We start from the raw sequence: 27,181 nt of genomic DNA on the forward strand, positions 1-27,181 counted from the left end.
TTCAGCTTGCAAACAAGGTTAACTCTTTATACGCTTTACAGGAACACTGATGAATTAGTCCAAATTCCAAACGCAGGATACAGAGGTTCAGTGAAGGTGGTGTTGAAGGAGTAGAGGTGGATCAGAGAGTCTGAGGAGACTCTGTAGAAGGACAGGATGCCAGCAGGTTGATCAACATACACCCCTACTCTGTTAGAGACGGAGGAGGAGGAGATGGGTGTTATTCTCTTATTGTGCCAAGCAGAGTAACCGTCATAATCTGAGCAGCCCAGACTCCAGGACTGGTTGTTAAATCCCAACACGCAGTCTTCACTAGACCCTTTCTTTCTGATTCCTTTGTAGCTTATTGATATTCGAACGTTTCCATGCCATTCCACCTCCCAGTAACTGCGACCAGTGAGACGATTTCTACACAGCAGCTGACAGTGATCAAATCTGTCTGGATGGTCAGGGTAGGGTTGATCCTGGTCCACATGTTCCACCTTCCTTTTGTCCTCAGACAGTTCAAGTCTTCTGCTCACTGTGTTTGTGTCTATTGTGAGCTGACAGGAATCTGAGGAAGAGAACAAAGACACTCCAACTGCAGTTATTGACCATTTATTGATGATGACTCCTGAATGAGTGATGGGGCAGTATGGAGAAGGCTGCTTCGTTGTCATGAATCAAATAAAATCACACTTACACTTCTTTACATCTTGTTTCAACCATTGGACTCCAGCCGGCTTCACCCTGAAAGGGGGAGGGGATCAGATCATCAGTGGCTGATGTAGCTAATGGTATAATTCTGATTAAAAAGTGATCCTTTATTTGTTAGCAGTGTATTTCTGCTCGATAAATGTGAAGATCAGCTAAACTCTGGAAATATATGGAGGGATTTGTTAGAGTGTTGGCTGTTCTGGTGTTAATGACGTTAACACCTGGGGTCTCATGTACCACACCTTTGTACAGAGAACAATATTTCAAGCATGGTTTGGTATGTAAAAACAGGAACCCATCAAAATTGGTGGCAGTCACAAAAATTGTTTTAATCGACAATAACAAACCACAAAGTACTAAACCACACGGCAAGACATTATTATTTATTTGTAAAGCACTTTTCAGTAACAGACGATTCAAAGTGCCGAATATGATAAAACTTTCATTTAACTCAACAAGCATCAAATCTGATCCTTGTTCATGAGTCTGAGCTTTCATGGTTTAAAACTTTACAAAGAAATCCAATCAGATTTAGCTTCATACAATAACATAACACACACTGAAATGATGGAAACAACCTTCATCTAATGTAAATGTGAATATTCCTGTTTTTGTCACACATAGATGGAAATCAGCATTGGTCTGAGTGCTGATGTGCATGAAACGCATATAATTCATCTGAGGGGGTTTCACTGAAACTGAAAACGGGTCAGATCAGCAAATCAACTCCTAACCAGTTAGGTGGGATCCTGTCTAAAATAGTGCCACTGATCAAAGGCAATATCTCCTTAAACAACTTGGTTGGGTTTGGGTCTAACATACAGGTGGAAGGTTTAGATGAAGCTAAGATTTTAGATAGCTCAGAAAGCTCTACTGCTGCTAAACAGTCCAAACACATCTACACACAGTTCCATACATCTGACTTTTTAGTGTGCAGCAAGTTTAAAGATTTCTCCCTACCACTAACTTTTAGTATGAGAGCTGCACCCTCTTTTGTACATGACCTGGCAAAAGGGACAACAATGAGACAAGTCCAGAAACAGGAAGGGTTCTGCTGGTGGAAGCGACAGACATGTTACTGCTTTTAAATAGTTTTGCATTTGATCAGGGACAGAGTTACTACCGGTACCATGAAGTGATACCTGGACCCTACAGAGGTTGGGTCCAATCAGTCACATGTGCCATCCTAATTGAGTCTCAAACTAACTTTTGGGTTGTAGCCCTGAGGACCTTGAGGTACTCTGAGGAAGGCCATGAACTGAAACATGTTGGTCACATAATAAAGTGTTTTCTCAGTATTTTAAAGATACATAGCCACATAATATGCTTATAAAAAAGACCAAAAACCATTTGATGATGATAAAATAAGGTGATACACCAAGCCTTCATCTTGGTAGTGTTTTAGTGGTCCTTTTTAAACTGAAAGATAATTCACTCTTGGGAGTGATTAAAAGACATAAACAGATGTGGCGCCATCTAGAGGCAGTATCACAGAACTATCTTAATAATTAGCTTAATTAATAAATCATTATTAAATAATGCCGAACCCAGCCTGACCCTCTGCAATGCCTCACAGTAAAGTGGCAGCTCGGCATGATCGAAGACCAACCTAAACTGACCTACAGCAACTTTAAGAGCCTCATAAAAGAACATTTACTCATGTCAGTCAACTCTGTGGTCATACTGTATTCTGTACAACGATCATACTGTATTCCCAACGACATTCCAGTCTTTTCCCTCTTGGAATCATATTTTTTGTGTGTTTTTTTCACTGGATCTTGGACTTTTCTTCATTATTTCTCTGGGAGATGCTAATAGCCGTTAGCCACTTCCTTGCTCTAACCCCTGCTGCGAATGCACAGTACACACTTCAATTAAAATGATACACAAACATGAAAGGATTTATTTACTAATAAGTTGAGCAAAATAAAGCATAAAACACCAAAATAACAACTAATATGCCAGCAGGACGGGATAATCTTTCATAAAATCTTTCTATCCAACCAATAATAAAATAACGTGGCTATGCACCTTTACGTGTTATCTTCTCTCCACCAACTGGATCGACAAAAGATTCCAGCATAACCATAAATAAATCTGGGGCTCTTCATACCTGAGAGTGTCCAGGCTACAGCGTGGATCATCCAGTCTTTCATTCAGTAGCTTCACTGATTTCTCTCCTGGATTGTTGTAGCTGATATCCAGCTCTCTCAGAAAGGAAGTGTTGAACCTCAGAGCTGATGCCAGAGACATACAGCCTTTTTCTGCAATCATACATCCTGACAGCCTACAGGTATACAGAACAACAGTCATAACAGAGAACACTATGCATAATAGTCATCAAAAACAGGTTACATTTGACACAAACTTTTAAAACCAGAACTATGATGCCTTCTTCTCTTCTAAAGGGTTTAGGTCTATGGTCTAAGATGTCCATGAAGGAAGGCTGACTTTCTGTCTGGTTGATCACTCTTTTGTTCATGTTACCACATGTTTATGGATCATTGTCTTCAAAATGTCTCAAAGGCCATTACATTTTTAGTGGAATAGTCTATAATTCTACCTTCAGTTTTGTTAACCATTTAAATTCCCCCAACCTTAAAAACATACTTAAATTAGGTGCCTGTTCAATTTGTGTTGTTGAATCATTGTACTGCTACAAAAATGTAAATAGCTTTTAACAATGGAAACAATACCTTTGAAAAAGTGTTAAAAATGTAAGATAAAAAAGAAATCTATGTTAAAAAAACAATTAAATTATTCACCTTTTAACACTGCATATATTAATGCCTTTTATTGAGTTATGTAGTTTCAGATGGGTCATCTAGAAATATTCCTTGGATTATTGTAATTAATTGCTCATCAATTATACTTCAATCACTGTAAATAATTGCAATAATTTTAACACCCCATGAGATCATCTTTTTAAACAGATAAAAAACAGTTGAAAAGCAATTTAATTGATTTTAGGTTTATATTGAAACATATTTAAATGATTCAAACGTTTGATAAAAACAACATTCAATACAGTTTACAGTAAAACTGTGTGAAAATATTTGAAACATATGAAAGATGACAACATATATAAAGACATAAAGTAAATACAAATTATTCTCATTAAAAATCCCAGTTGCAATTCCTGATGATGAATCCAAACCTTAGTATTTCCAATTCACAGTGCGGATTCTTGAGTCCAGCAGACAGCAGCGTGACTCCTGAGTCCTGCAGGTCATTGTTGCTGAGGTCAAGTTCTATTAGACTGGATGAAGAGCTTAGGACTGAAGACACACCCTCACAGCTTTTCTGGGTCAGGTTACAGAAATTAAGCCTGCATAACAATCAACATTAAAGCAAATTAAAGGTAGGACATTTAACTTGGAAACAATAAAATCAATTTTGACTTTGTGTTAACTATACATGACTGAGCTCATTGTTTTCTATGACTCAGTCGTCTGTAGATATAATGGAGCAACTTCATTGCAGAATTAAATATTTTTCTTCATTTTGTCACATAGTAACTACAAATTTAAGCAATATATGTTTCTGTGAATGTATGTGATAAACCAACACAAAGTAATGCATACCTAAGTTACAGCGGAAATTAAAAAGGATCTTAATTATTTTTCTATAAGATAAGATAAGTTGTGGTGTACATTCATATTCAGCCACCTTTGCTTTGATGCTTATAAATAAAATCCAATACAACCCATTACTTTAAAGGTTAACGGATGATCTCTCTTCATTCACTATTCCTCTCACCATAATCAGTGTCACCTGCTGCCACCAATTATCATCAAGCAAATTCACCTGCAGGTCTACTTATTTAAACGTGCCTCCCACAACCATGATTTGCCAGATTGTCTCTTCTTGTTTGCCTGGATGTGCGCTCCCCAGTCCATGTGTACTCAATGTGCTATGCTCAGCATTCCTGTGCTCACTCTGCTGGCAGCTCCAAAAACCAGAAACCTTGTTATAATAAAGCCAATTTTTAACACATTTTCAATATCCTCGACTGACAAAATGGACAGGTACAGAGTCCACCTCTCAAATGTCCCATCAGGGCACTTTCCAAGGTCGCCTGGCAGAGCATCTCAAAGATTTAGATCGAGTTTTTAAACAATGCCAAGCCAGAACAACTTTTATCTTAAAAGTTCAGTTAAATGAAATAAAGCACAAAGGGGGAGGCTTGATTAACCTAAAATAATTCAGACTAGAAAAATTGCTGAGAATAATAATAGAGGGGTTTAAATTAGTTTATTGTAAAGAAAACATTCGGTTCTTGAAGCTTTTGAAACACAGTTTACTTAAAATAAGATAAATAAAGATGTTGACAGCAAATAAATGAGTAAATGAAAGGTTTATGATTTTACGACTAAACTTCATTCTGTTTAATGTTTGTCAACCACACAAGTAAATTAAAGAAGTGCTGTACCTTTAATGTGGATTGTTTGACATTGCTTTATTTCAATTTTGTTTGGACTAATTGAACCAACACTGCAGATGAGAAAGATGGACAATGTTTAAGTTAGACAATACAACATCATTGATATTGCAAAGATGTGCAGCATAACACCCTTCAGTGGTTATTTGAGATTTCTTATTTAAAAAGGAGCGAAAATAGAAACATTTATTTAAAGGAAGCAACATTAAAATATAGTGAGCTGCACAAATCCATCCAAATTGGACTTAAATAATAAGGTTTGAATAGACAAAACTGAGATTATTCAATAATGTGATTAAAGGAGTAATAAACGAAGTTCACATTAGGCATAACAAACAATTGTTTTCAATCTAAAGTCAAGCTTTTATGTTGAATATAAGAAATGTTTAGAAATGTTTCTGTTTTACAAAGGACATATTTCTCAGATCTACAAATTAGTGCATCTTTAAAAACTTTAAAGTTTACTGTTTAGGTCTTTAAAAATACAGCTTTAACTTGTTTATAGTAATTTTAGCAAAGGTTAAATAAAGGGTTCCACATCAAGCTCATTAAATGTACTAAGCACTAACTGTGCATTAAGTAAAATAAGGAGGAGCTTAACTACATTGTAATAAGCAGAAACATCCATGGAATAAGTAGTACAAATAATCTACTGCCAGACACTGAAAGGTAAGGCCTTGGATGATTTACGTTAACAAATACTCCTGAATATACATTTAGACATTTAGATTATTTGCATGTATGTGCAAACTTCTACGCTAAAATAAACATAATTTTGTACCAGCATATCTGCTGATAAAATGAAATTATGATCAGATAAGAATAACAATTGCACTCTGTTGTGTGTTATCTGTTTATAGGTTATGAACAATAGACAGGGGGTCATCAGCGCCAGGACACCACCAGACAGATCCACCCAGTGAAATGAACTTTGAGTCATGAGGAAGACAACAAGACCAAAGAGACTGCTAATTAATCTGATTAATTTACAGACCTAATTATTCTGATTCAACGTAGAGACATAAAAACGTAAACCATACCTATCTCGTACTTGTTTAGCACTTTATCCAGTCCAACAACCCCAAAGCACTTTACACTACGGTCAGACATTCGCACATTCACACCCTGATGGTGGTGAGCTATGTTAGTGGCCACAGCTGCCCTGGGCATACTGAAAAAGGCGAGGCTGCCCTACATCGGTGCTACTAGACCCTCTGACCACTGCCGGCAGGCAATTCAGGTGAAGTGCCTTGCCCAAAGACACAATGACTGACACGGTGGGAGTGGGAGATCAAACCAGCAGGACAAACTCTCTAACACCTATGCTATTGTTGCCCCACACTGTCTCCCCATACATTAGGACAATTACTTATTACCATGTTGTTATTTAATTTTAACTTTTCCTATTCCACCAACCTCCGTGATCGGGTTTTACTTTAGAATGGAATCCTGATAAATTCAACCAATTACTTTGATTACAGACATGTCTTGATGAAGAAAAAGAACAGCAAAACCAACCGATAAGGTATTACAGGTACAAACAACCAACACCACCTTAGGGAAGAGGAGAGAGGGGCCCCAGTAAATCCCCCAATAGCCACAACCCTGAAGCCCCCAGGAGCCATCAGGATGAGCCCATGGGCCCAGAGCTCATCACTTACATCACCTACCTTTCTTTATTCACAGGAAACTACCTGGACCCAGGTTTCTGTCCTTGAGGAGCAGTGGTTCAAATACATAATGAGGACCGTACCTTGACTTCCATAGACTTCCATTTATTTTCTCACCTTTCTATGGCCTCACTCTGACCCTAACATTTGGGGGTTTATATCTCATCCTTTCATAATTAACACCTCAGTGCTAAACCTAACCCCTAGCTCAGAAAACAGTGAGGACCAAAACAGCTTAGACTGATAAATGGATACTTGAGTACCCCAGTTTAATGCTGCAAAAGTAAGATATTTACTGTAAAATCAACCTAAATCATACTCATTTGTCACCTGGGATGGAAGTAACATTCCTTATAAACAATCGGTTCTCTCCATCACTAATATCTTAGTGCAGTTTTCTCCATTCAAACCAAGAGCAGCAGGCTGCAAACATGTAAGCAAGTAGGAGAAGTGGACCAGAAATAGAACAGTATACAACATAATTTACCTGTCCTGTGAAAGTATAAATTTAGTGGGATTTCACAGCAACAACGCACCATTGAGTAAAAAGCTGTTCTCCATCAAAGGCTTTGTGTATGGGTTGTTTTGATTTTAACCACTAGGTGTCATTATTACTTATTGTTCCTTTAACTTACACAGACACTGCTCTCCTTGACATTTTCAGCGCTTACACCTCCAGGCCCTCTTTATTCTCAGGAAACTACCAGAACCTGCACCCAGCTGTGTATCCGTACAGAGCGATGGTTCAAAGGACATTCTTATTCATTTTAAACAATCAGCAAATGGGCGAGCTGTGAACCTCGCACTTTTTCCTTTCTCTGTCATGTTGCCCAAGTTTAGCTCTTTAAATCTTGTGAAGGTAAGGCATTCAGATTATTTCTGACTGTGATTGGAACAGACTGGAAAGTTCCAGAGTGCTGGTAGGGGTAAAATGTATCTGTGCAGTATCTGTGTAGGCCTTCACAAGAAACTAAGGACAAAGCCACGGCAGGAAGGCCATGTGGTGGTCCCTGACACTCGAAAGGCTGAATGCAGTCCATTGGACCAGTGTTAAACTGGGGGTCCCAGCCAGGATTGCTTGAACCTTGAGATGACATGCTGTGAATTGGCACTATGTAAAATTATAGAATCAGAGATGACCAAACTTGTTAGCCTATCTTCCCAAGCATAAGGAGACCAAGAAAACCACCCCCTACCCAGGCCTGGCAGCCCACCAATGAATACCTGGTGGCCAAGCTTTGTTCGTTGTGTCGCTTTGATAATCTTTACAAATCGTTCAAAGATTATGCGCACAGATACAAAACACACCAACCTGAGAATTTCCAGTTGCAAATGTTTATTCTCCAGTCCAGACAACAGCAGGTTCACACCTGAATCCATCAGGTTGTTGTTACTGAGATCCAACTCTCTTAGACTCCAGCAGGAAGCTCTAATAACTGAGGACAGAGCTTCACAGCTTCGCTCAGAGATGTCACACCCACTCAGTCTGGAAAGAGATTTAAACAGATGGCATTAATTTATTTTTCTTTCCATTTCATTCCAGCCGACAAGATGGTGTTTCTGAAAAAGAACTCACATAGCTTTGTTGGAGACTTTGACCACTGGCAGTAGCCTGAGAAGAGCCTCCTCCGAAGCAGAGTATTTCTTCAGGTCAAACACATCCAGATCTTTTCCTGATGACAGTAAGATGAAGACCAGAGCTGACCACTGAGCAGGAGACAGTTTTTCTGTAGAGAGACTTCCTGAACTCAGAGACTGTTGAATTTCTGTAACTAGAGAATGACTATTCAGTTCATTCAGACAGTGGATCAGGTTGATGCTTGTCTCTACAGACAGGTTGTCATTGATCCTCTTCCTGATGTACTGGACTGTTTCTTGACTGGTTGTACCTTCGGTCACTGAAATCAGACCTCGTAGGAGAGTCTGATTGGTCTGCAATGAAAGACCTAGAAGGAAGCGAAGGAACATGTCCAGATGCCCAGTTGGACTCTGCAAGGCCTTGTTTACAGCAGCCTGGTGAAGCTGAATTATTTTTGGGTTCTGTTTCTTGGAGGTTTGACCCTCATTCATTCGATTCACACCAGAGTTCATGAAGGTCAGATGAACATGAAGAGCAGCCAGGAACTCCTGAACACTCAGATGGACGAAGCAGAACACCTTGTCCTGGTACAGCCCTCTCTCCTCTTTAAAGATCTGAGTGAACACTCCTGAGTACACTGAGGCTGCTCTGATGTCGATGCCACAATCTGTCAGGTCTGATTCATAGAAGATCAGGTTTCCTTTCTGCAGCTGATCAAAAGCCAGTTTTCCCAGAGACTCAATCATCTTCCTGCTCTCTGGACTCCAATGTGAATCTGTTTCAGCTCCTCCATCATACTTGACCTTCTTCACTTTGGTCTGAACCACCAGGAAGTGGATGTACATCTCAGTCAGGGTCCTAGGTAGTACTGCTCTCTTGTTGGTCTCCAACATCTTCTCCAGAACCGTAGCAGTGATCCAGCAGAAGACTGGGATGTGGCACATGATGTGGAGGCTTCTTGATGTCTCGATGTGGGAGATGATCCTTCTGGCCTGCTCCTTATCTCTGAATCTCTTCCTGAAGTACTCCTCCTTCTGTGGGTCGGTGAATCCTCTGACGTCTGTCACCATGCCAACACACTCAGGAGGGATCTGATTGGCTGCTGCAGGTCGTGTGGTTATCCAGAGGAGAGCAGAGGGAAGCAGTTTCCCCCTGATGAGGTTTGTCAGCAGAACATCCACTGAGGTGGACTCTGTAGCATCAGTCAGGATCTCCTGGTTCTGGAAGTCCAGAGGAAGTCGACTTTCATCCAGACCATCAAGGATGAAAAGAACCTGAAACTGTTCAAAGCTGCAGATTCCTTTGGTTTCAGTAAAGAAGTGATGAACAAGGTCCACCAAGCTGAACTTCTTCTTTTTCAGCACATTCAGCTCTCTGAAGGTGAATGGAAATATGAATTGGATGTCCTGGTGGGCTTTGCCTTCAGCCCAGTCCAGAGTGAACTTCTGGGTTAAGACTGTTTTCCCAATGCCAGCCACTCCCTTTGTCATCACTGTTCTGATTGGTTGATCTCTTCCAGGTGGGACTTTAAAGATGTCTTCTTGTCTGATGGTTGTTTCTGGTCTGTGTGGTTTCCTGGATACTGTTTCAATCTGTCTGACCTCATGTTCATCATTGACCTGTCCAGTTCCTCCCTCTGTGATGTAGAGCTCTGTGTAGATCTGGTTCAGAAGGGTTGGACTTCCTGCTTTAGGGATGCCTTCAAACACACACTGGAACTTCTTCTTCAAGGTGTTTTTAAGGTTATGTTGAAAAGCTGAGGGAAGAAGCCCTGCAACAGAAATATAAGATTTTTAATGGTATATATATATATATATATACCATTATTATATATATATATATATATATATATATATATATATATATATATATATATATATATATATATATATATATACCATTATTATATATATATATATATATATATATATATATATATATATATATATATATATATATATATATATATACTTATTATTAAATTACCATTTAAAAACTTGTGTGAGTTTATTTAGAATTAAGCATCAGGGACTTGCATAAATATATAATTTATGTACTACTAAATTAATTAAAACTGGAGCATTTTGGTCTAATATTCTAATATTATTCTGCTTATAAATCTGCTACCCCTACGACCGCAGGGGTAGCAGCTTCAGTAGGGAGGCCCAGACGTCCCTCTCCCCAGCCACTTGGGCCAGCTCCTCCGGGGTAATCCCAAGATGTTCCCAGGCCAGCAGAGAGACATAGTCCCTCCAGCGTGTCCTGGGTCTCCCTCTGGGCCTCCTCCCGGTGGGACGCGCCCGGAACACCTCACCATGGAAGGCGTCCAGGAGGCATCCTGACCAGATGCCCGAGCCACCTCAACTGGCTCCTCTTGACATGGAGGAGCAGCGGCTCTACTCTGAGTCCTCCCCGGATGACTGAGCTCCTCACCCTATCTCTAAGGGACAGTCCAGACACACTACGGAGAAAACTCATTTCGGCCACTTGTATTCGGGATCTCGTTCTTTCGGTCATGACGCAAAGCTCGTGACCATAGATGAGGGTAGGAACGTAGATCGACCGGTAAAATCGAGAGCTTCGCCTTTTGGCTCAGCTCTCTCTTCACCACAACAGATCGGTACAGCGCCCGCTTCAAAGCAGACGCCGCACCAATCCGCCTGTCGATCTCCCGCTCCATCTTCCCCTCATTCGTTAACAAGACCCTAAGATACTTAATCTCCTCCACTAGGGCAGCACATCCTCCCCAATCCAGAGAAGGCACTCTACCCTTTTCTGGTTCAAGACCATGGTCTCGGATTTGGAGGCACTTATCTTCATCCTGATCTTCGCACTCGGCTGTGAACCGCTCTAGTGAGAGCTGTAGATCACGCCCTGATGAAGCCAATAGGACCACGTCATCTGCGAATAGCAGAGACGCAATCCTAAGGCCACCAAAACGGATCCCCTCAACACCTTGGCTGCGCCTAGTAATTCTGTCCATAAAAGTTATGAACAGAATCGGTGACAAAGGGCAACCTTGGTGGAGTCCAACTCTCACCGGAAACGAGTCCAACTTACTGCCAGCAATGCGGGCCAGACTCTCACACCGGTCATACAGAGACCTGACAGCCCTTATTAAAGGGCCCAGTACTCCATACCCCCGGATTACCCCCCGCAGGATCCCTCGGGGGACACGGTCGAATGCCTTCTCCAGATCCACAAAGCACATGTAGACTGGTTGGACAAACTCCCATGCCCCCTCCAGGATCCTGCTGAGGGTGCAGAGCTGATCCAGTGTTTCACACCCAGGACGAAAACCACACTGCTCTTCCTGAATCCGAGATTTGACTATCCGACGGACGGACCCTCCTTTCCAGAACCCCGGAATAGACCTTACCAGGGAGGCTTAAGAGTGTGATTCCTCTGTAGTTGGAACACACCCTCCGGTCCCCCTTTTTAAATAGGGGGACCACCACCCTAGTATGCCAATCCAAGGGAACTGCCCCCAATGTCCACACAATGCTGCAGAGCCGCGTTAACCAACACAGCCCCACAACATCCAGAGCCTTAAGGTACTCAGGGCGAATCTCATCCACCCCCGGGGCCTTGCCACCGAGGAGCTTTTTAACAACCTCGGCAACCTCAGCACCAGACATGGGAGAACCCAACCCAGAGTCACCAGGCTCTGCTTCCTCAATGGAAGACGTGTTGGTGGGATTAAGGAGATCTTCGAAGTATTCCGCCCACCGACGCACGATGTCCCGAGTCGAGGTAAGCAGCAGACCACCCTCACTATAAACAGTGTTGATACTGTACTGTTTCCCCCTCCTGAGGAGTGCTAGCTCCAGGTGCTAGCCAACGTGCACCACTTTCAGGCCTGGCTCCAGGGTGGGGCACCAGTGACCCGAGTCCAGGCGAGGGAAAACAACATGAATTTATGTTGCTCATCATAAGGGGTCCAGTTGAGGATAGCCAAGATTAATTTGAGTTAAGCAGTGATTAAGATAACATAAAAGTATACCAGCCTAAAGAACAAGATACTCATGAGTAGGAGAACAAGAATCAGGACAATTTTGCCATATCCTCATCAAAACATTTCACTGTAATAGAACAGTAAGGGCTACAGAATATTGGTAACTCTTATATTGAACCTTACTGTTAATAACTTTGATGCCGGGCTCACACTGACTATGGTTACAGTTCTAAACCAGTGCAACTTCTCCGCATACCCCTACACATACTGCTCATCGGGAAACGACAGCCTGCTATTGCTCCAGCAGCTGAAATTGTGCTTGCAACAACAGAAGTTCATGTGATTTTTTTTATGTTGCAATCCCTCATTTTTGATTGTTAAATAGCCCTGATTTTCATTTCCTCGTCTTTCTGTATTGCTGTTTTGTGTACACTATCAAGAATCAAGAATATTTTATTTTCACCGCATTTTACTGTGGTGAAAAGTTTTTCTGGGCCATGCCCTGACTTAGGGTACAAACAATAAACAACAAGCAATGTTGACAAGGTAATAACAGAGCAAACAATGTGTACAGTTTTTTTTAGGGAGATTAAAGTATACAAAGCTAAACATCGCACTGCGATTTTATAGTCAGTCCTATTTAAACATGAAACTGCAAAATGAAACATTCCTGATGGTTCAAAGCGTGAAAAAATATATACAGTCACAGTAGTGATATTGTAACGTGTAAATACTCAGCATTCTAAGTAGGGGGTGATAGCTCTTACAGCTTTTGCAAAGAAACTAAATCTGTTCGTTTTGGATTTGATGTTTCTGTTCCATTTACCTGAAGGCGGTGGAACAAACAGGGATTTATTCCACTGCCTTCAGGTAAACTGGCCGAGGGTTTAGGAACTGTGGCAATGCGTCTGGCCCTTCTCTGGACTCGTGCTGCAGATAGAATCCCACAATTGGGGGAGTGGTGGCCTAGTGGTTAGAGCAGTGTGCTTGTGCTCTGAGAAGGTTGCAAGTACCCGGTACTCCAGACTGCTACACGGGCATCACTCAGTGTAGGCAGCCCACTGCTCCCTGAGGGATTGGTTAGATGTAGAGACAAAATTTCCCCTCTGTGGGATTATAAGGGAAGTCTTTCTTTCAATTCCCTGGGCTGTCCTCAACAACCGTGCTTAGTCCTTCTTCTCCTTCACTGTGCAGCTTCCAAACTACACAGTTATGCTAAGACATAAAACACTTTCTTTTGTAGCAATGTAAAACTTTTTTAACAGCTTAGTGGAAATTCTAGTCCATTTCAGTTTCCTGAGGAAGAAGAGCTGATGTTTGGCCCTCTTCACCAGGTGGAAGGTGTTTACGGACCAGGAAAGGTCAGAGGAGATGTGACTGCCCAAAACCTAATGCTGTCCACACACTACACACGCTCCCCCTGCATGCAAAGAGGAGTGTGTTCAGTCCTCTTGGACATTCCAAAAAAAGTAAAAAACAAAACGACTGGACTTGTTTTCCGTAGTTGAAGACGTTTTGCTTTCTCTCCAGGAAGCTTTCTCAATTCAAAATGTCTGGAGTAATGATGAGTACCAAGCTATATACCACTGTCCAAACAAATGCCTTGTAATGGCTTAGATAACATGCAAATTCAACAGAAACAGGTCCACCCCTTAGTCCTCTTGGACCTCCTCTAATCTATTATTACCTCCTTGGCCTTGTTAGTGTTCAATTCCAGGTTGTTCCTGGAGCACCACGGTTTTAGATTGTGGACCTTATCTCTTTAGTGGTTCTCATTATTGTTGGAGATGAGACTCACCACAGTCCATGGGAAGCATCTTAACATAGGTGTTCGGTTGTGAGTGAGAGCTGAGTGAAATGCTAACAATACATCATTCTCAATTGAGTGATTATTGTCTCTGGTCGGGAAATTGAGGAATTTATGGAACTTGGGGAGCACAGCTTTAGTTCAACATGATTAAAGTCTCCAACAACAATCACAGCTGCCTCTGGATTATTGTTCATTTGACTGGTGACAAAGCTGTATAGCTCCTCCAGAGTTAACGTAGCATTAGCTTTCAGCTGGATCTAAACTGCAATTATGATAACAGAGCTGAGCTCTCTTGTAAGTTTAAATGGTCTGCACCTAACTGTGAGATATTCCAGGTCAGAGGAGCAAAAAGTTCTGATCGACTGCATCTGTGCACCAGGCGTTATAACAGAGCAGATGCCAGAGTGCAGCTAACACAGCAGTGCAGTTAGCAGTGCAGCTAGCGCTAGCTAGTGCAGCTAGCTAACACACCTCTCTCTGTAGAGAGTGGTGTGCTAGCTTCTGGAATACTGTAACCTATCATCCATTATCATGAGAGAGCATGCTGCTCTCTAGTAACTGATGTTTTTAAGGGAGTCAAATATACTGTATCAGACCTCTCAACTTTTATCAAAAGTTAAGAGTGAGATTATGCTAATTTTGGGGGCGGGGCTTTTTTGGGGAGGGGCTAACTGGACCCCGGAAGAGCCGGTGGAGTCTCAACTCCATCTCATTTAGACATGTATTACTTTTGTTAAAAAGAGAAAGAGACGTATTAATACCTTATTGTTCAGTTAATGGAATAAAACATAAAAAACACACAATTGTTCAAATAATACTGAATAAAATTAAGTACTTTTAAGTTATTCACCGAATTATTACACTGTTACACATTAATCTATGGGTTTGTTTATCATTGTAGATCTATAACCTGATTGGTGAATCAGGCTGAGTTTCATCAAGTCTTTGTGGTCAACATTTTCCCCTCAGCAGCAACACTAAAGCACACAGAGGTTCCCGCTGCGTCTTTATGCACGATCCAGCTGCTGATGTCTCCCTCTTTTCAGCTCAATGCACTTCTAGACTGTTACAGTTTATAACCAGCCCGTTGCCAAAAAACGCATCCCCTGCTGTTTCATAGAAATATACACTTGTAGTTGATGTAACATTTTCTACGTGTTTACACATGTGTTCTGAACTACTAGTGTGAATTTCAGGTGTGTGGGTCAATTTTTAGATTAAAAACATAGGGGGATGCGTTTTTTGGCAGCCCCATAGCCAAAAAACGCATCCCCTGCTATCTCAGAGGAGTTGACACTTGTATGACTGTATTCCTGTATATCCATCTGTAATTAAAGGACAAGGGTCAGCAAATGCAAATTCTGCCCTGTAAAACAATGACAGCGCAATTGTCGCTCTATGATCTGAAGCCCCATTTGGAGCTTTTAAACAGGCTTTGAAAAACTTTGATAATTTGCTGCTGTAATATTATAGATTTTTCAGAATAAAAAGCTAGCAGATGTGCAGAATCAAAACATAATAGAAATACAATTATAGAGCATTCACTATTGTAAGAAAGCCCACGCTGTTTCTGGATAAATAGATTACTGTATGAGTTAAGCTCTATTCCGTTTTATGCCTCTTTCCTTGTAAGTTTGAAATGTCCCATGCTCCTGAATGCACCATAGATTTCTGACGCTCACGAATGCATCACACTGGTCTATGAACGCTGTGTCTGCACGTTTGATCTTCCGCTTAAGAAAAAGCTTTTCAGTTTCAAAACCCACGTCGGCTCTCACGGTTTATTGTTGTGCGTGAATGACAAGAGACCACAACAAATAAATTAGCCGTACCTCGGATAAAAACTTTGGATTTAATGTTGTTCATAACACCCGTACTTTTGTAAACGAATCTGCCAAATACACACAGTTTTTTTCACACTAGAAGTACATTTAAACGTTTTTATATAATTAATATAAGAACAAGTCGCTCCGTTGGTCGTATTTTAATTCTTTTCCGTCGATATTCATTTGTACAGAGCGAGGCGCGCTCCCGCGACAGGGGATGCATATCTCGGCAGGCATGCACTTTTGAGCATAACACCGGCTCACTGTCACCGCTGGTTAAGACTAAAATTATTCATAACTCTGATCACTCTTCCTGCTGCTCTGTTAACACGAACTGCAGCAGGAATTACTGATGGCCACAAGCTGTGAAAGAAGCTGAAACAGCTCAGCAGAAGGCGGAGTTTTGTGGTCCGCAGCCCAGATGGGCTTTGTGATTTGTATGCGTGAGAAATGCCATGTTTGCGTGTGAAATGCCATATGTTGCGTGTGAGCGTGTGAAGTTAGTGAAATGCGTGTGTCACACGGTCAATGCGTGAGAGTTGAGAGCTATGACTGTATAGCTAGCCCAAACCTTTAATGCCACTGTGCAGAACAGAGAGCAAAGTGAAAACATTTCAACATGGATGCTCTGTCTCGTCATCCATGTGTGGCATGAGCCTACAATTTATTTAATGGACTTCTGCACAAGGGGCCACTGGACCAGTCCATTGCTCGGCTCTAACAACAACCCTTTAGAGCACTGATGGAAAGGGTGGGTGAGGACCACATGGGCCAGTTTTGTCACACGGTTAGTAAAAACAGTTATCTCCTCACACCCATAGACTATTTTATCAAGTGGCTGCAGGCATGCCATCCTCGTGGAGGTGGTGTTCTGCTGGTTCGAAACAGCCCGGACCGTTCATGGAAATCAGGCCCAGAAGTTATTCCAGGGGGTTTCCTGGCATGTGCCACCTCACCCCCAGAGTGATGGTCTGGTGGAGAGTTTTAATAGGACAATTACGCAGCAGATACTTATCCTCATTTCAGAAAACCAGCAGGACACCTTCCCCTGGTTCTCATGGTTCTCATCAGTAGTTCAAGAGTATGCTGACCAGATGTATCTGATTTGGACAACCTATCCCTTGAAAAAGCTGTCCCCAGAAATGTCCCCAATTTCTGTATTTTAAGATTGAGAAAATAGTTGTGCAGAGCAAGAGCTACTAAGGTACATGGTTGCACTGCTGTCAGCATTACAGAGTATTACAAGTACAGCCAATTACAGCAAATGTTTTGTCCTATGATGTAAATTTTCCTTTAATGAACAGTCTCTTATTTCTTATTTTGGTTATCATGTTTTGTAGCCTTGTGTGACTCTGCATGCTTCCAGTTAGCCTTTCACTTTGCTGGTAGCATCAAGATTGAATCTGGCATCACTGGACACACTATAAATGTAGACATTTTCAGCCAGACACTCGGCATGTCCTGCATATGTACTGACTTGACCTTGATGTTTTGTTCAAATTCTGATGAAGGCCAGTTAACTAGGGCAATGCCAACAATACAATACAACATTGAAAAACTTTTTCCCAGATGTTGTAGGTGTGTGCTCCACATTTAGACTCTTTACTTCAAATATTAATTGTTTTGGTTCTGGACGCCGAAATCATGGTTTTATAACTAAGACATCATGCAGATTAAATCCGAGAAATTTTCTTACTGGTCTGCAGACGCTCAGCCAGCTCCTCCTGCTTCATCCTCTTCAACAAGAAAACTGTGATCTTCAATAATGCTTGTTTGCTGCTCCTCTGCTCTTCATTCTCCCCCTCCAACACCTCCTCATCCCACCACCGACTCTCTGAGCATTCTGGGTAATCTGGACTCAGAACCTTCTGGATCTTCTTCAGCTCCTTCTTCACAAAAGTGACCATGTTGTCCTCCAGCAGCTGGAACAGAACAATATATGAATGAGACCATGGAGCCAAACATCAGGACCAGGTTGGACGGACATGGAGTCCTCTGGTCCACAAAGTCCAGCATGGAGACGACTGAACAGAACCAATGGAAGACCAGATGTTGTTCAGGTACAGACCATAAATATGGAGTCCAGCTGGGTCTGTTGCTGCTGGGCAGACGGACCTCTGGGAACCTCTGGGCTCTGCTGGTCCTCTCTGTGGAGGAACCAGGAACAATTATGATAAATGACAACATTAGCCACCTGTGTCCTGTCTTTGGTTGCCCAGTTGTTGGCCCAGGATAACACCACAGAACCCAGAAGAGAGAAAAGTGTCTCATTTTAAACGCTCGACCACAACTTTCCTATCAGAACCACATTTTCATCTTTAATCACAGTCAGAACGGATCTGAATGCCTTAGCTTCACAAGAGTTAGAGAGCTAAACTTGGGCAACATGACAGAGAAAGGAAAAAGTATGAGGTTCACAGCTCACCTCTCTGCTGATGATTTGAAATCAACCCCAATTTCCTTTGAATCACTGCTCCTCAAAGACACACAGCTGGGAGGTTCTGGTAGTTTCCTGTGAAGAAAGAGAAATGGGAGATGTGAGTGCTGAAAGCTACATAGAGAGAAGTCCTGGTCAATTATGGGACTTTTCTACCGACCCCAATGCACCGTACTCTTTTCCATTCTCTGTGTTTTGAGAGTTTTTGACAGCATTTTTTTTCAACCCAGATGGATTTTCTGAACCCTGTGGTAATTGAGTGGAGTAGAGCTCTCATGTGAGCAGATTGCTAGTCCATGGTTGGCCACAGATGTCTTCTGTTCTTTCTCTTCGGTGACGGTTGCTTTCTCTCTCTGCTCTGGCTCTGCCCCCCCACCCCCACCCTCCTGCTGCTGCTGTGTTTTCGTCTTTCTGAGCACTTTTTTCATATCAACCGAACGCTGTAAACTATGGATCTGGAAAACTGGTCTCTCAATGATATTGATAAAAAAATTTCGACAGGTAGGCAACGTAAGGGGGACCCGTCTTGTCCTGATTTGACTCATTTCGTGGGATACACCCTATATTCTTGAATGGAAAATGGTGTGTCTTTCAACTTAGTCAGTCCTGGATGTGGAAACGTTTGCATGTTTGGATTGAGGATACTTGGAATTTTCTTATTGGATTTGGTGGATTTTTGATGTGTCAGCAAATACAGCGGATGTTGGTAGCCATTTGGCCTTGATCAGGCTGCCGGCTGCATATGACGCGCTCACTATGGCGGTGAACGGACAGATCTGGAAGGTGGAGGAGCAGAGCCGAAAAGCTGGCTGTACTGGAACGCAGACTGGCTTTGGTGGTTGAACTCAAGGGGAGATGGGATAAAATCTGGAAGTGAAGCGCGGAAAAGCCCAACAATTTGGAATATTGTATTTATGTGGAGCCAGCAAAGACTTAAAGCTGACGGAAGGCCCGTATTAAGACAATGTGGTGCCCCTGGGCACTATACCTCAAAGCCCCCTCTCCCCCCCTTACCCGTGCTGTCCTCCGGTCAAAAACTTCAGACATAATCAAGGGGATTTCTGTAATGTAATTTACTATTTATTTTAGCACAACCACTTAATTGATGTCTGTTCATTTTAGATTAATTTTCTGTAGCGTTAAAAAAGACAATAAATTTGCACATACTTGTGGACCAGCTCAACTATGACAGATTGAGGAGGGGGAGTGATAGATCATGTAGCCTAATCTTGATGTATTTATCATTTATTATTGTAACATCAGTGTTCACAAAACAAATAATGCATGGTCTTTCAACAATTTCAAGTAAATAATATAACAATTTATGAAAAATATATTTTTAAAGGATGTGTCATGTGGTGCCCCCCCATGGTTGGTGCCCACTGGCCCTTATGGATAATCCGGGAGTGCTGACGGGAAAGTCAGGGCAGCTTGCCCTCACAACAAATAACATATTTGCCCTCCCTATCTCTACTCCTAGATTGTTATGGCGGAGAGTGCTCAGAAACGCTCCCAGGCTGACACCTGAGGATGCTTTTCTGAAATGTTGGCCGGCTGATAACATCAAGGACAATGGCCTCTGGAGAGTGTTCATGGAAATATAAACACTTTCACCCAAACAGACGCACATAACTGATGCTCACAACAACATACGAACTTCATGCGATTAGTCTCCAAGGTCTCCCGCTTAAATGTTGTCTCGTCATATGTGTTTTTCTTGTTTCTTTGATATCTCAAACTGTATCCTGGAATCAGGATAAAGTGTGAAATATGTATTTTTCCCTCCCAATATGTGGCTCCTATCATTCCACAGAGTAATGGCAGCACCCTATGGTAACCGCGTAAGGTGGGGTCCTCGGCAGCAAGGCCTCAGTCAATTGTTCCCCTAAAATGTTTGCGATGTATGTGATGGATGGTTGTACTGGAACTGTACTTTCCCTCTGGGATTATTAAAGTATTTCTGATTCTGATTTCTGATTCTTATGTAGCCAGCCAAGAGTGGAGCGAGGGAAAAAAAATTACCAAGCTAACTAATTACTACTGAGAGGGAAACACAGGACTCCTTTTTTTAAAGGTCTAAATGGTCATGCTCCCACCTACCTATTTGACCTGCTCTTTATTCCTGCTCCAAAAAGAACCATGAGGTTGATGGGACAACAGTCCCCCCTCACCTCAGGTCAAGAGTCTGGGTGTCATCCTTGATAGCACCTTGTCCTTCTCCTCTCACATTAACAACCTTACCCGCTCCGCTTACTTTCACTTACGCAATATCAATCGCCTTCGCCCCTCTCTCTCCACTAGCTCCACCTGCACTCTTGTTCATAGTCTGGTCACTTCCCGCATTGATTACTGTAATTCTCTTCTTTTCGGTCTTCCTCAAAAATCCATTCACATGCTTCAGTCAGTACAAAACTCAGCAGCTGGCATCATTTCTAGAACCCCCTCTTTTCATCACATCACCCCAGTCCTGCAGCAGCTCCACTGGCTACCTGTGAAATATAGAATTCAGTTCAAAATCCTCCTACTTACTTTTAAAGTTATTCATAATCTCTCCCCTCCATACCTTTCTGATTTACTTCAAATTTCTACTCCCTCCCGCATTCTTAGATCCTCTTCTACCACTCACTTAGTTGTTCCTTCAGCCCGTCTTAAAACCATGGGGAGCAGAGCTTTTTCACGTTCTGCGCCCACACTCTGGAATTCTCTCCCCCCTGACATCTGCAATACCGAGTCTTTACCCGTGTTCAAATCCAAACTCAAAACCCACATGTTCAAGATTGCCTTTTCATTATGATTTTATATCACTTTCCTCTGTGTAATTTGTGTTGTTTCTTTTAATTATGACGACTGCTTTTACCATTTATTGTTTTTACATGTACAGTGACCTTGAGTGTTTTGAAAGGCGCTTGAAATAAAATGTATTATTATTATTATTATTATTAACATTAAACATTAAAGTGTTTTGTTTTTAGGGTCATTGTTTTAAAGAATCGGAATGCCTTAGCTTTACAAGAGTTAGAGAGCTAAACCTGGGCAACATGACAGAGAAAGGAAAAAGTATGAGGTTCACAGCTCACCTCTCTGCTGATGATTTGAAATCAACCCCAATTTCCTTTGAATCACTGCTCCTCAAGGACACACAGCTGGGGTGAGGTTCTGACAGTTTCCTGGGAAGAAAGAGAAATGGGAGATGTGAGTGCTGAAAGCTGAACGTTACATAGAGAGGAGTCCTGGTCAATTATGGGTCATGCCCCCACCCACCTATTTGCTGCTCTCTATTCCTGCTCCAAAAAGAACCGGGAGGTTGATGGGAAAACATCCCGTCTCTTAACATTAAATCTGCACAAACTCTGGATCATCTGGATTAAATCAATTTTGAAGACGCATTTCTATGATATGGCTTTTAGTATAAGATGACCCAAGTGTTTTGTTTTTATTGTCATTGTTTTAAATAGTTGTTTTTGTATTTTATTTTTCTTGATTTTTATGTTTGTTTGATATTTTTCTTAATCTATTTTACAGTTTTTTTTTCATTGAGTTGTTTTGCTTGTAACATACTTTATGCAGCTAGAGTTGTCTTAAATGGGCTGTATAAATACATTTGACCTTGACAGTCGTGTGTGAATGATAGAGCTCTCTCTCTCTCTCTCTCTCTCTCGGTGGTGTTAGTGTTGAGCTTCACATGTGAACACAGACATATGTGAGAGAGTTGTGTTCTCATTAATATGTTGCAGAGAAATTAGTTTGAACTTTTAGAAACACTCACCTGTTGGCAGCTGAAGGTTGGTCTGATTGAAAATCAAATCCAAGCTCCTTTGAATCACCTTTCTGTAAGTATCTGGGATTACATTTAGTTTCAGGTGCAGGTGCAGGTTCTGGTTCTGGTTCTGGTGTTTTCCTGTGAACAAAGAAGGGTTGGTGATGTGAGTGCTGAGCTCTGACATGGAGAAGAGTCCTGGATGGTTAGAGAAGGTGATCTGACCTCTGGTCCTCAGGTTCTCCATGCTGAGGTGTCTCACAGGGAGGGACTCTGTCCTCTCTGTCCTCACGCTGGTCCATGCTGCTCAGTTCACCTCAGCTCACACACCTTCTACCTTCATCTGACCAGAAAACATTGATGTTGTTATGGAGCCGCAGCTTAACAGGTATAAGATGATGGAGCAACATCTACAGTCCTGTTCAGTAAACATTTAGACCCTTTCAGCTGATAGATGATACGGCATCAGTGTTCAAAGCTTCCAGCTCATTATTAGTACACCTACTACAGGTTGCTCAGTGCGAGCCACCAGAACTGACAAAGACTCCTGGATAGGCGTGGAAACCTTTTCAGAAAGAACTGAGCCAAAGTCCCGTTGCCTCCATTTTTAGCCTATTTGCTTTTGCCATGACTCAGATAACTAAGAATTAACATTTTCATTATGAGGTTTTCAGCCGTTCTGGTGAAGAGAAGGTGAACAAAGCAAGTCTCAGGTATCTTTAATAATTATGGTAACAGGCTGAAACTGAATTCTTTTAGAAAACCTCTAAACAAAAACTTTTAAAGTGGATCCTGTCTGACTATGAAGTCTGACAGATGCAGTTTCAGAACCCCAGACTGTAGCTTTTGAGCCACTTTACGGTTTCCTGCAGAAGATGCGCAGCGCAGTGTGTTGGATGACTGAGCTGAAGCTGCAGGAAACTGATTTATCAGGCTTTAATGGTAGAGGCAATGGTTTGATTCCAGCAAATAGTTTGTTTAATAAAGCACAAAGAAACACCTTCAGCCTTTGCTAATGTACAACACTTATCCCAAGATGGACAAAAATGTTGAGCTTTCGAACATTTAAATCCAATAATAAATTAAAAATGTAACAAAAGTGTTGAAGTTCATCATGTTCAGGGCATTGATGGAGTCTAACAGGTTTCTTGTCTAAGAATTCAGGAAACTCTCTGCTGCAGGAAATGGAAGAATATCTTTAATTAGTCTAAAGGAATGTGGCCCTCAGTATTCTGCTCATCATTTTAACAGGTTTTTCACACTTAAGATGAGAATCCTGACTAAAACCAAAATGTTTCCTTCTGAGACTGTCTCAATGGTTAAACAGTCATTTTCTAATTGAAATCACTGACTGCGCACAGGGCCGTTAAGCAAAAGGAAAGAATATGTGGAAAATAACTTTTCCACACGTTCTCACATTACGACTACACACATAATAATAATAAGTCGTTTATTGGATTTTATTTGAAAGATCAACACAAGGTGGTTTACCACTGCAGAAGAGAAAGAAATTATAAATGATTTAAAACATTTTTCACAATTAAAAATCTGAAAAGCACATTTTTCAAAATGAGTCAATGCTTTGTGGAACCACCTTTTTGCTGCAGCTGCAGCTGCAAGTCTTTCAGGGTACGTCTAGTGACTGAAGTTTCTTCCCATCAACTCTGACCATCTTCCCTGTCCCTACTGAAGAGAAGCACCCTCAGAGCATGATGCTGCCACCGCCATGTCTGACAGTGGGGATGGTGTGTTCAGAGTGATGTGCAGTCTTAGTTCTCCGCCACTCATACAGTAGCGTTTTGCATGTTGGCCTAAAGTAAAATTTTGGTCTCGTCTGACCAAAGCACCTTCTTTTATATGTTTGTGTCCTGTAATGGAACATTTTCTTGTCTACTTCTAAATTTAAAAGTTGTGGAAAACGTTGTCACCTTTAACAGAATGGCATGCTACTGTAACATTATTGCTATGCTGAGACAGCCCTAGTGTCCTAGGCTATTATGGGACTAAGTTTTCAGAAATAAGATCATTTGTTTCAAATTCAGAGTCACTGAGAGGAAACAAAGAGCCGACTGTTCATGAACGCCTCACAATGATTTGAAATTGACTGCAGAAGAAAAACATCCAAACAACTGAAATCATCCCTGAAATGAGTAATCTAGGCAAGAAATGATGACTTATTATTATTTGTAAACTGTTAATAATAAAATATAATACCTGGAGACTTTCTGGCGTCCCGTCGGTCCCGTAGAGCTCAGACACTGTCAGAGTGTTTGTTTATCTGCTAACCTACCAGACCTGCTGAGCAGCTCCTCGTTCCAGCCAATGGGCTCAGATGGGTATGAGCTGATAATAAGGTGGAAAAACATTCAGGTGCTTTCCACCTCAGGGCAATTTTAGGACTTTTTGCATTCTTTATCTGTTGAGCTGCAACATAAGGACATTGAACTAGAAAAGCACTTTAAGCAAAAATTTAAAAAGGGATTTTCAATTATGAAAGAGGAAGCATAAATCTTATGCTTTCATAAGCAATGTTTTATTGGTACTGAATTTCCTCTTTAAGTAACTTCCTGTTAGGACATCACACAGAAACCTAAACAAGCAGCAACAGATAATCACCAGTCAGAAGCAGTGGGTGGTTTAGCTTTCCTGCTAAATTCATTTATGCTGATGTCACTTCCTTTATCAATGAAATCTAAAGAGAAACAATGATTCTGCGTATTTCCCAAATAGTTTTCTATATTCAAACAGGCCTCAGCTAAAATAATTAGGTGGGACCTAATTTCTTCTTTTTTTGGATTTTTCTCTTCCTGAATCATCAATATGCATCACAACCAGCCTCTGCATTATTAAATTGCAACAAACTGACTATATCAGAAATTTAAGGAATTCAAACATTGCATGGATGATTAAAACTTTTTATTAATTTATTTCCTTTTAACTGAATTTCCCTTCCAACAAATGTCTGATTTCATTTAACCATATTAAACAAGATCAAATCCCCTCAGATTAGTTGATAGAAATTATATAACTAGTATTTTCCAACTTGCAGAACAATAAGTTATTTACTTCCTTTCTTGTCAAGCCGATACATGTAAGAGAACAGAGTAAAGGTTTAATTATTGTTCTTATTGGAGAAAAGTAAGGGACACAAACCAGATGAAGACTGGCTGTTAATTAGATTAAGTAGAGATGAGATGGACCTGAAATAACATGTTTATTTATTAACAGTCAACACCAATGGTAAAATCTAGGTTATAATTTACTGAAATCATACTTCTTAAAGTAATTTATTTACAATATTTTAACTGAGACTGACTCTAGTTTATTAACTACTTTGGGCATGAACTTTAGCATATTTATATTTTTCTTCTGAAAGAAAATTTATTTTATTTCTGTTGATTTTTTTATTGCTCACATGAATCTGATCACATTATAATCATCCAGTCAATGTTTATTCTCTCCAAGCTACCAATAAAGTTAATAAACAGATTTTTGCCTTAATGTTGGTTGACTGTTTAACTCACTCAGCTTTCCTGCTAATTACAAAATTAAAGGCAACAACGTATATATTTAATTCTGTAAGTTTTATGGCAGTTTTTGCGTAATCATAGTTTGTAGGGAAGTGATGCTCTTTAAACATGGAGCAAACGGTACCTGAACGTTTATTTCCATTATTTAACATATAGGATCAGAACCGCATCATCGGCTGGAAGCTTTTATTTTATTCAACTCATTTACATTTTTTCAATAAACAAACAAACATTAAACCTGGATAAAAGGCCTAGTTAAAGATGAGAAACCCAGTTTGCTACAATGTGATGGGTTGAAATCAGTAGTGGAAGAAATAAGATGCTTCTGCTCTTATAAATATCAGATTTTTAACAGAAACCATCAGATAAAAATGAACTGCGGTAAACCTCCCAGGAGGAAACATTAAATTCAAGATGATTATATTTATGATCCAGAGCCCACGACACCAGCGGAATCAATTCTGGATCTACTGCGAAAGAGGATTAGTTCATCGCTTAGAATTCTGGGCTTGGCTTGTGTACTATGTTCATTAGGGTTATTATCCTTCTATACAGGCTGTGTCTGGTTCCAGCTCCGGTTTATTCAATAACCGAGTTTCCACATTTTGACCAGCAGATGGACCCAACCTACAACCATCCGTTGTTGCCCTGCAGGTTCATGTGGGAGGAGGAGGGTGCTGGTACCAGCAGCCAATCAAGACAGGACAAGTTTCCTCCAAAACAAAAGCTTTATCTTTTTCTAGGAATCATCGAAAATGAAAGCCTGGTATAACTGATCTGCTGGGTCTAAGTCTATTTTTCCAGAAAGAGGTTCTGAAATATTAGAAGTACTTTCTTCATCTGCTTATGTGAAATGTAAAATATTTAAATCTTTGTTAAAGGCTGAAAACATAAAGACCTGCACTGTACATGTGTTTTTAATTTTCTCTAGTTACTAGTTCATATAGTTACTATTTAAACTAATGATAATAAAGTCTCTATATTTATCAGGCCCGATTACCATATAAAGCTGTGTAAAAGCGCAATGATTATTACTAGGATTCAGCGAAGCGTCGAGGATAAACCGCAGTTTTCTGCTCGACATCACAGCCAGAACTGTTTCATCAGAACCAGCTGACTGCTGGTTCTGATGAAAACAACCTTCTCACGGCTAATTCTAATGGGTTAAGGCGGAAAACAAGCTCTTACTTTACCTTTAGAGGATCTTTCTGGAGACGCTTTTTTCCCCCGCGTCACAGCAAGGAAACGAAAGTAGTTTGTTCAGGAAGAAGAGGAAATCCCCTGGTTTCTCTGATCCGATAATAAATAAAGTTCTGCTGACCAGAACCGGTGATCAGATGAACACCTGCAGTTTAATGTAGGATTGATGTCTGGTCACAAAGTTTAAGTTCTGCATTTAATTCTTAATGTTTTATGGGTGATTGAGTTCATGTTTTTGTTGCTTTCAGACAAACGGAACCAACAGGTTTTATTTTTAATG

At 40.9% G+C, this 27,181-nt stretch overlaps 1 protein-coding gene across 1 annotated transcript; it reads right to left on the reverse strand.

The window, feature by feature from the left end:
• Nucleotides 1–26,961, reverse strand: LOC118556182 (NACHT, LRR and PYD domains-containing protein 3-like). The gene is made up of 14 exons (XM_036128272.1): nucleotides 26,895–26,961; nucleotides 24,386–24,595; nucleotides 22,397–22,514; nucleotides 22,181–22,312; nucleotides 21,492–21,581; nucleotides 18,403–18,489; nucleotides 18,046–18,124; nucleotides 17,674–17,899; nucleotides 8,384–10,157; nucleotides 8,120–8,293; nucleotides 3,854–4,024; nucleotides 2,810–2,983; nucleotides 683–729; nucleotides 1–553 (listed from the first exon to the last, which is right to left on the reverse strand). Exons 3-14 carry the CDS (start codon nucleotides 22,471–22,473, stop codon nucleotides 36–38), a joined length of 3,549 nt encoding a protein of 1,182 aa, XP_035984165.1. The 5' UTR covers nucleotides 22,474–22,514; nucleotides 24,386–24,595; nucleotides 26,895–26,961; the 3' UTR covers nucleotides 1–35.
• Between the last annotated feature and the right edge of the window lie 220 nt (nucleotides 26,962–27,181).

The sequence above is a fragment of the Fundulus heteroclitus genome, chromosome 24 (assembly GCF_011125445.2).
Source record: "Fundulus heteroclitus isolate FHET01 chromosome 24, MU-UCD_Fhet_4.1, whole genome shotgun sequence".
NCBI classification, from domain to species: Eukaryota; Metazoa; Chordata; class Actinopteri; order Cyprinodontiformes; family Fundulidae; genus Fundulus; species Fundulus heteroclitus.

Bases quoted from the DNA above. Each gene is read 5' to 3' on its own strand.
- LOC118556182 (XM_036128272.1), bottom strand. From the start codon at position 22,473: ATGGACCAGCGTGAGGACAGAGAGGACAGAGTCCCTCCCTGTGAGACA. The intron at 18,490-21,491 runs GTGAGCTGTGAA...CTTTCTTCACAG, and splicing joins TTCAAATCATCAGCAGAGAG to GAAACTACCAGAACCTCCCA. The intron at 2,984-3,853 runs GTTTGGATTCAT...GTATACCTGTAG, and splicing joins TGTGAATTGGAAATACTAAG to GCTGTCAGGATGTATGATTG.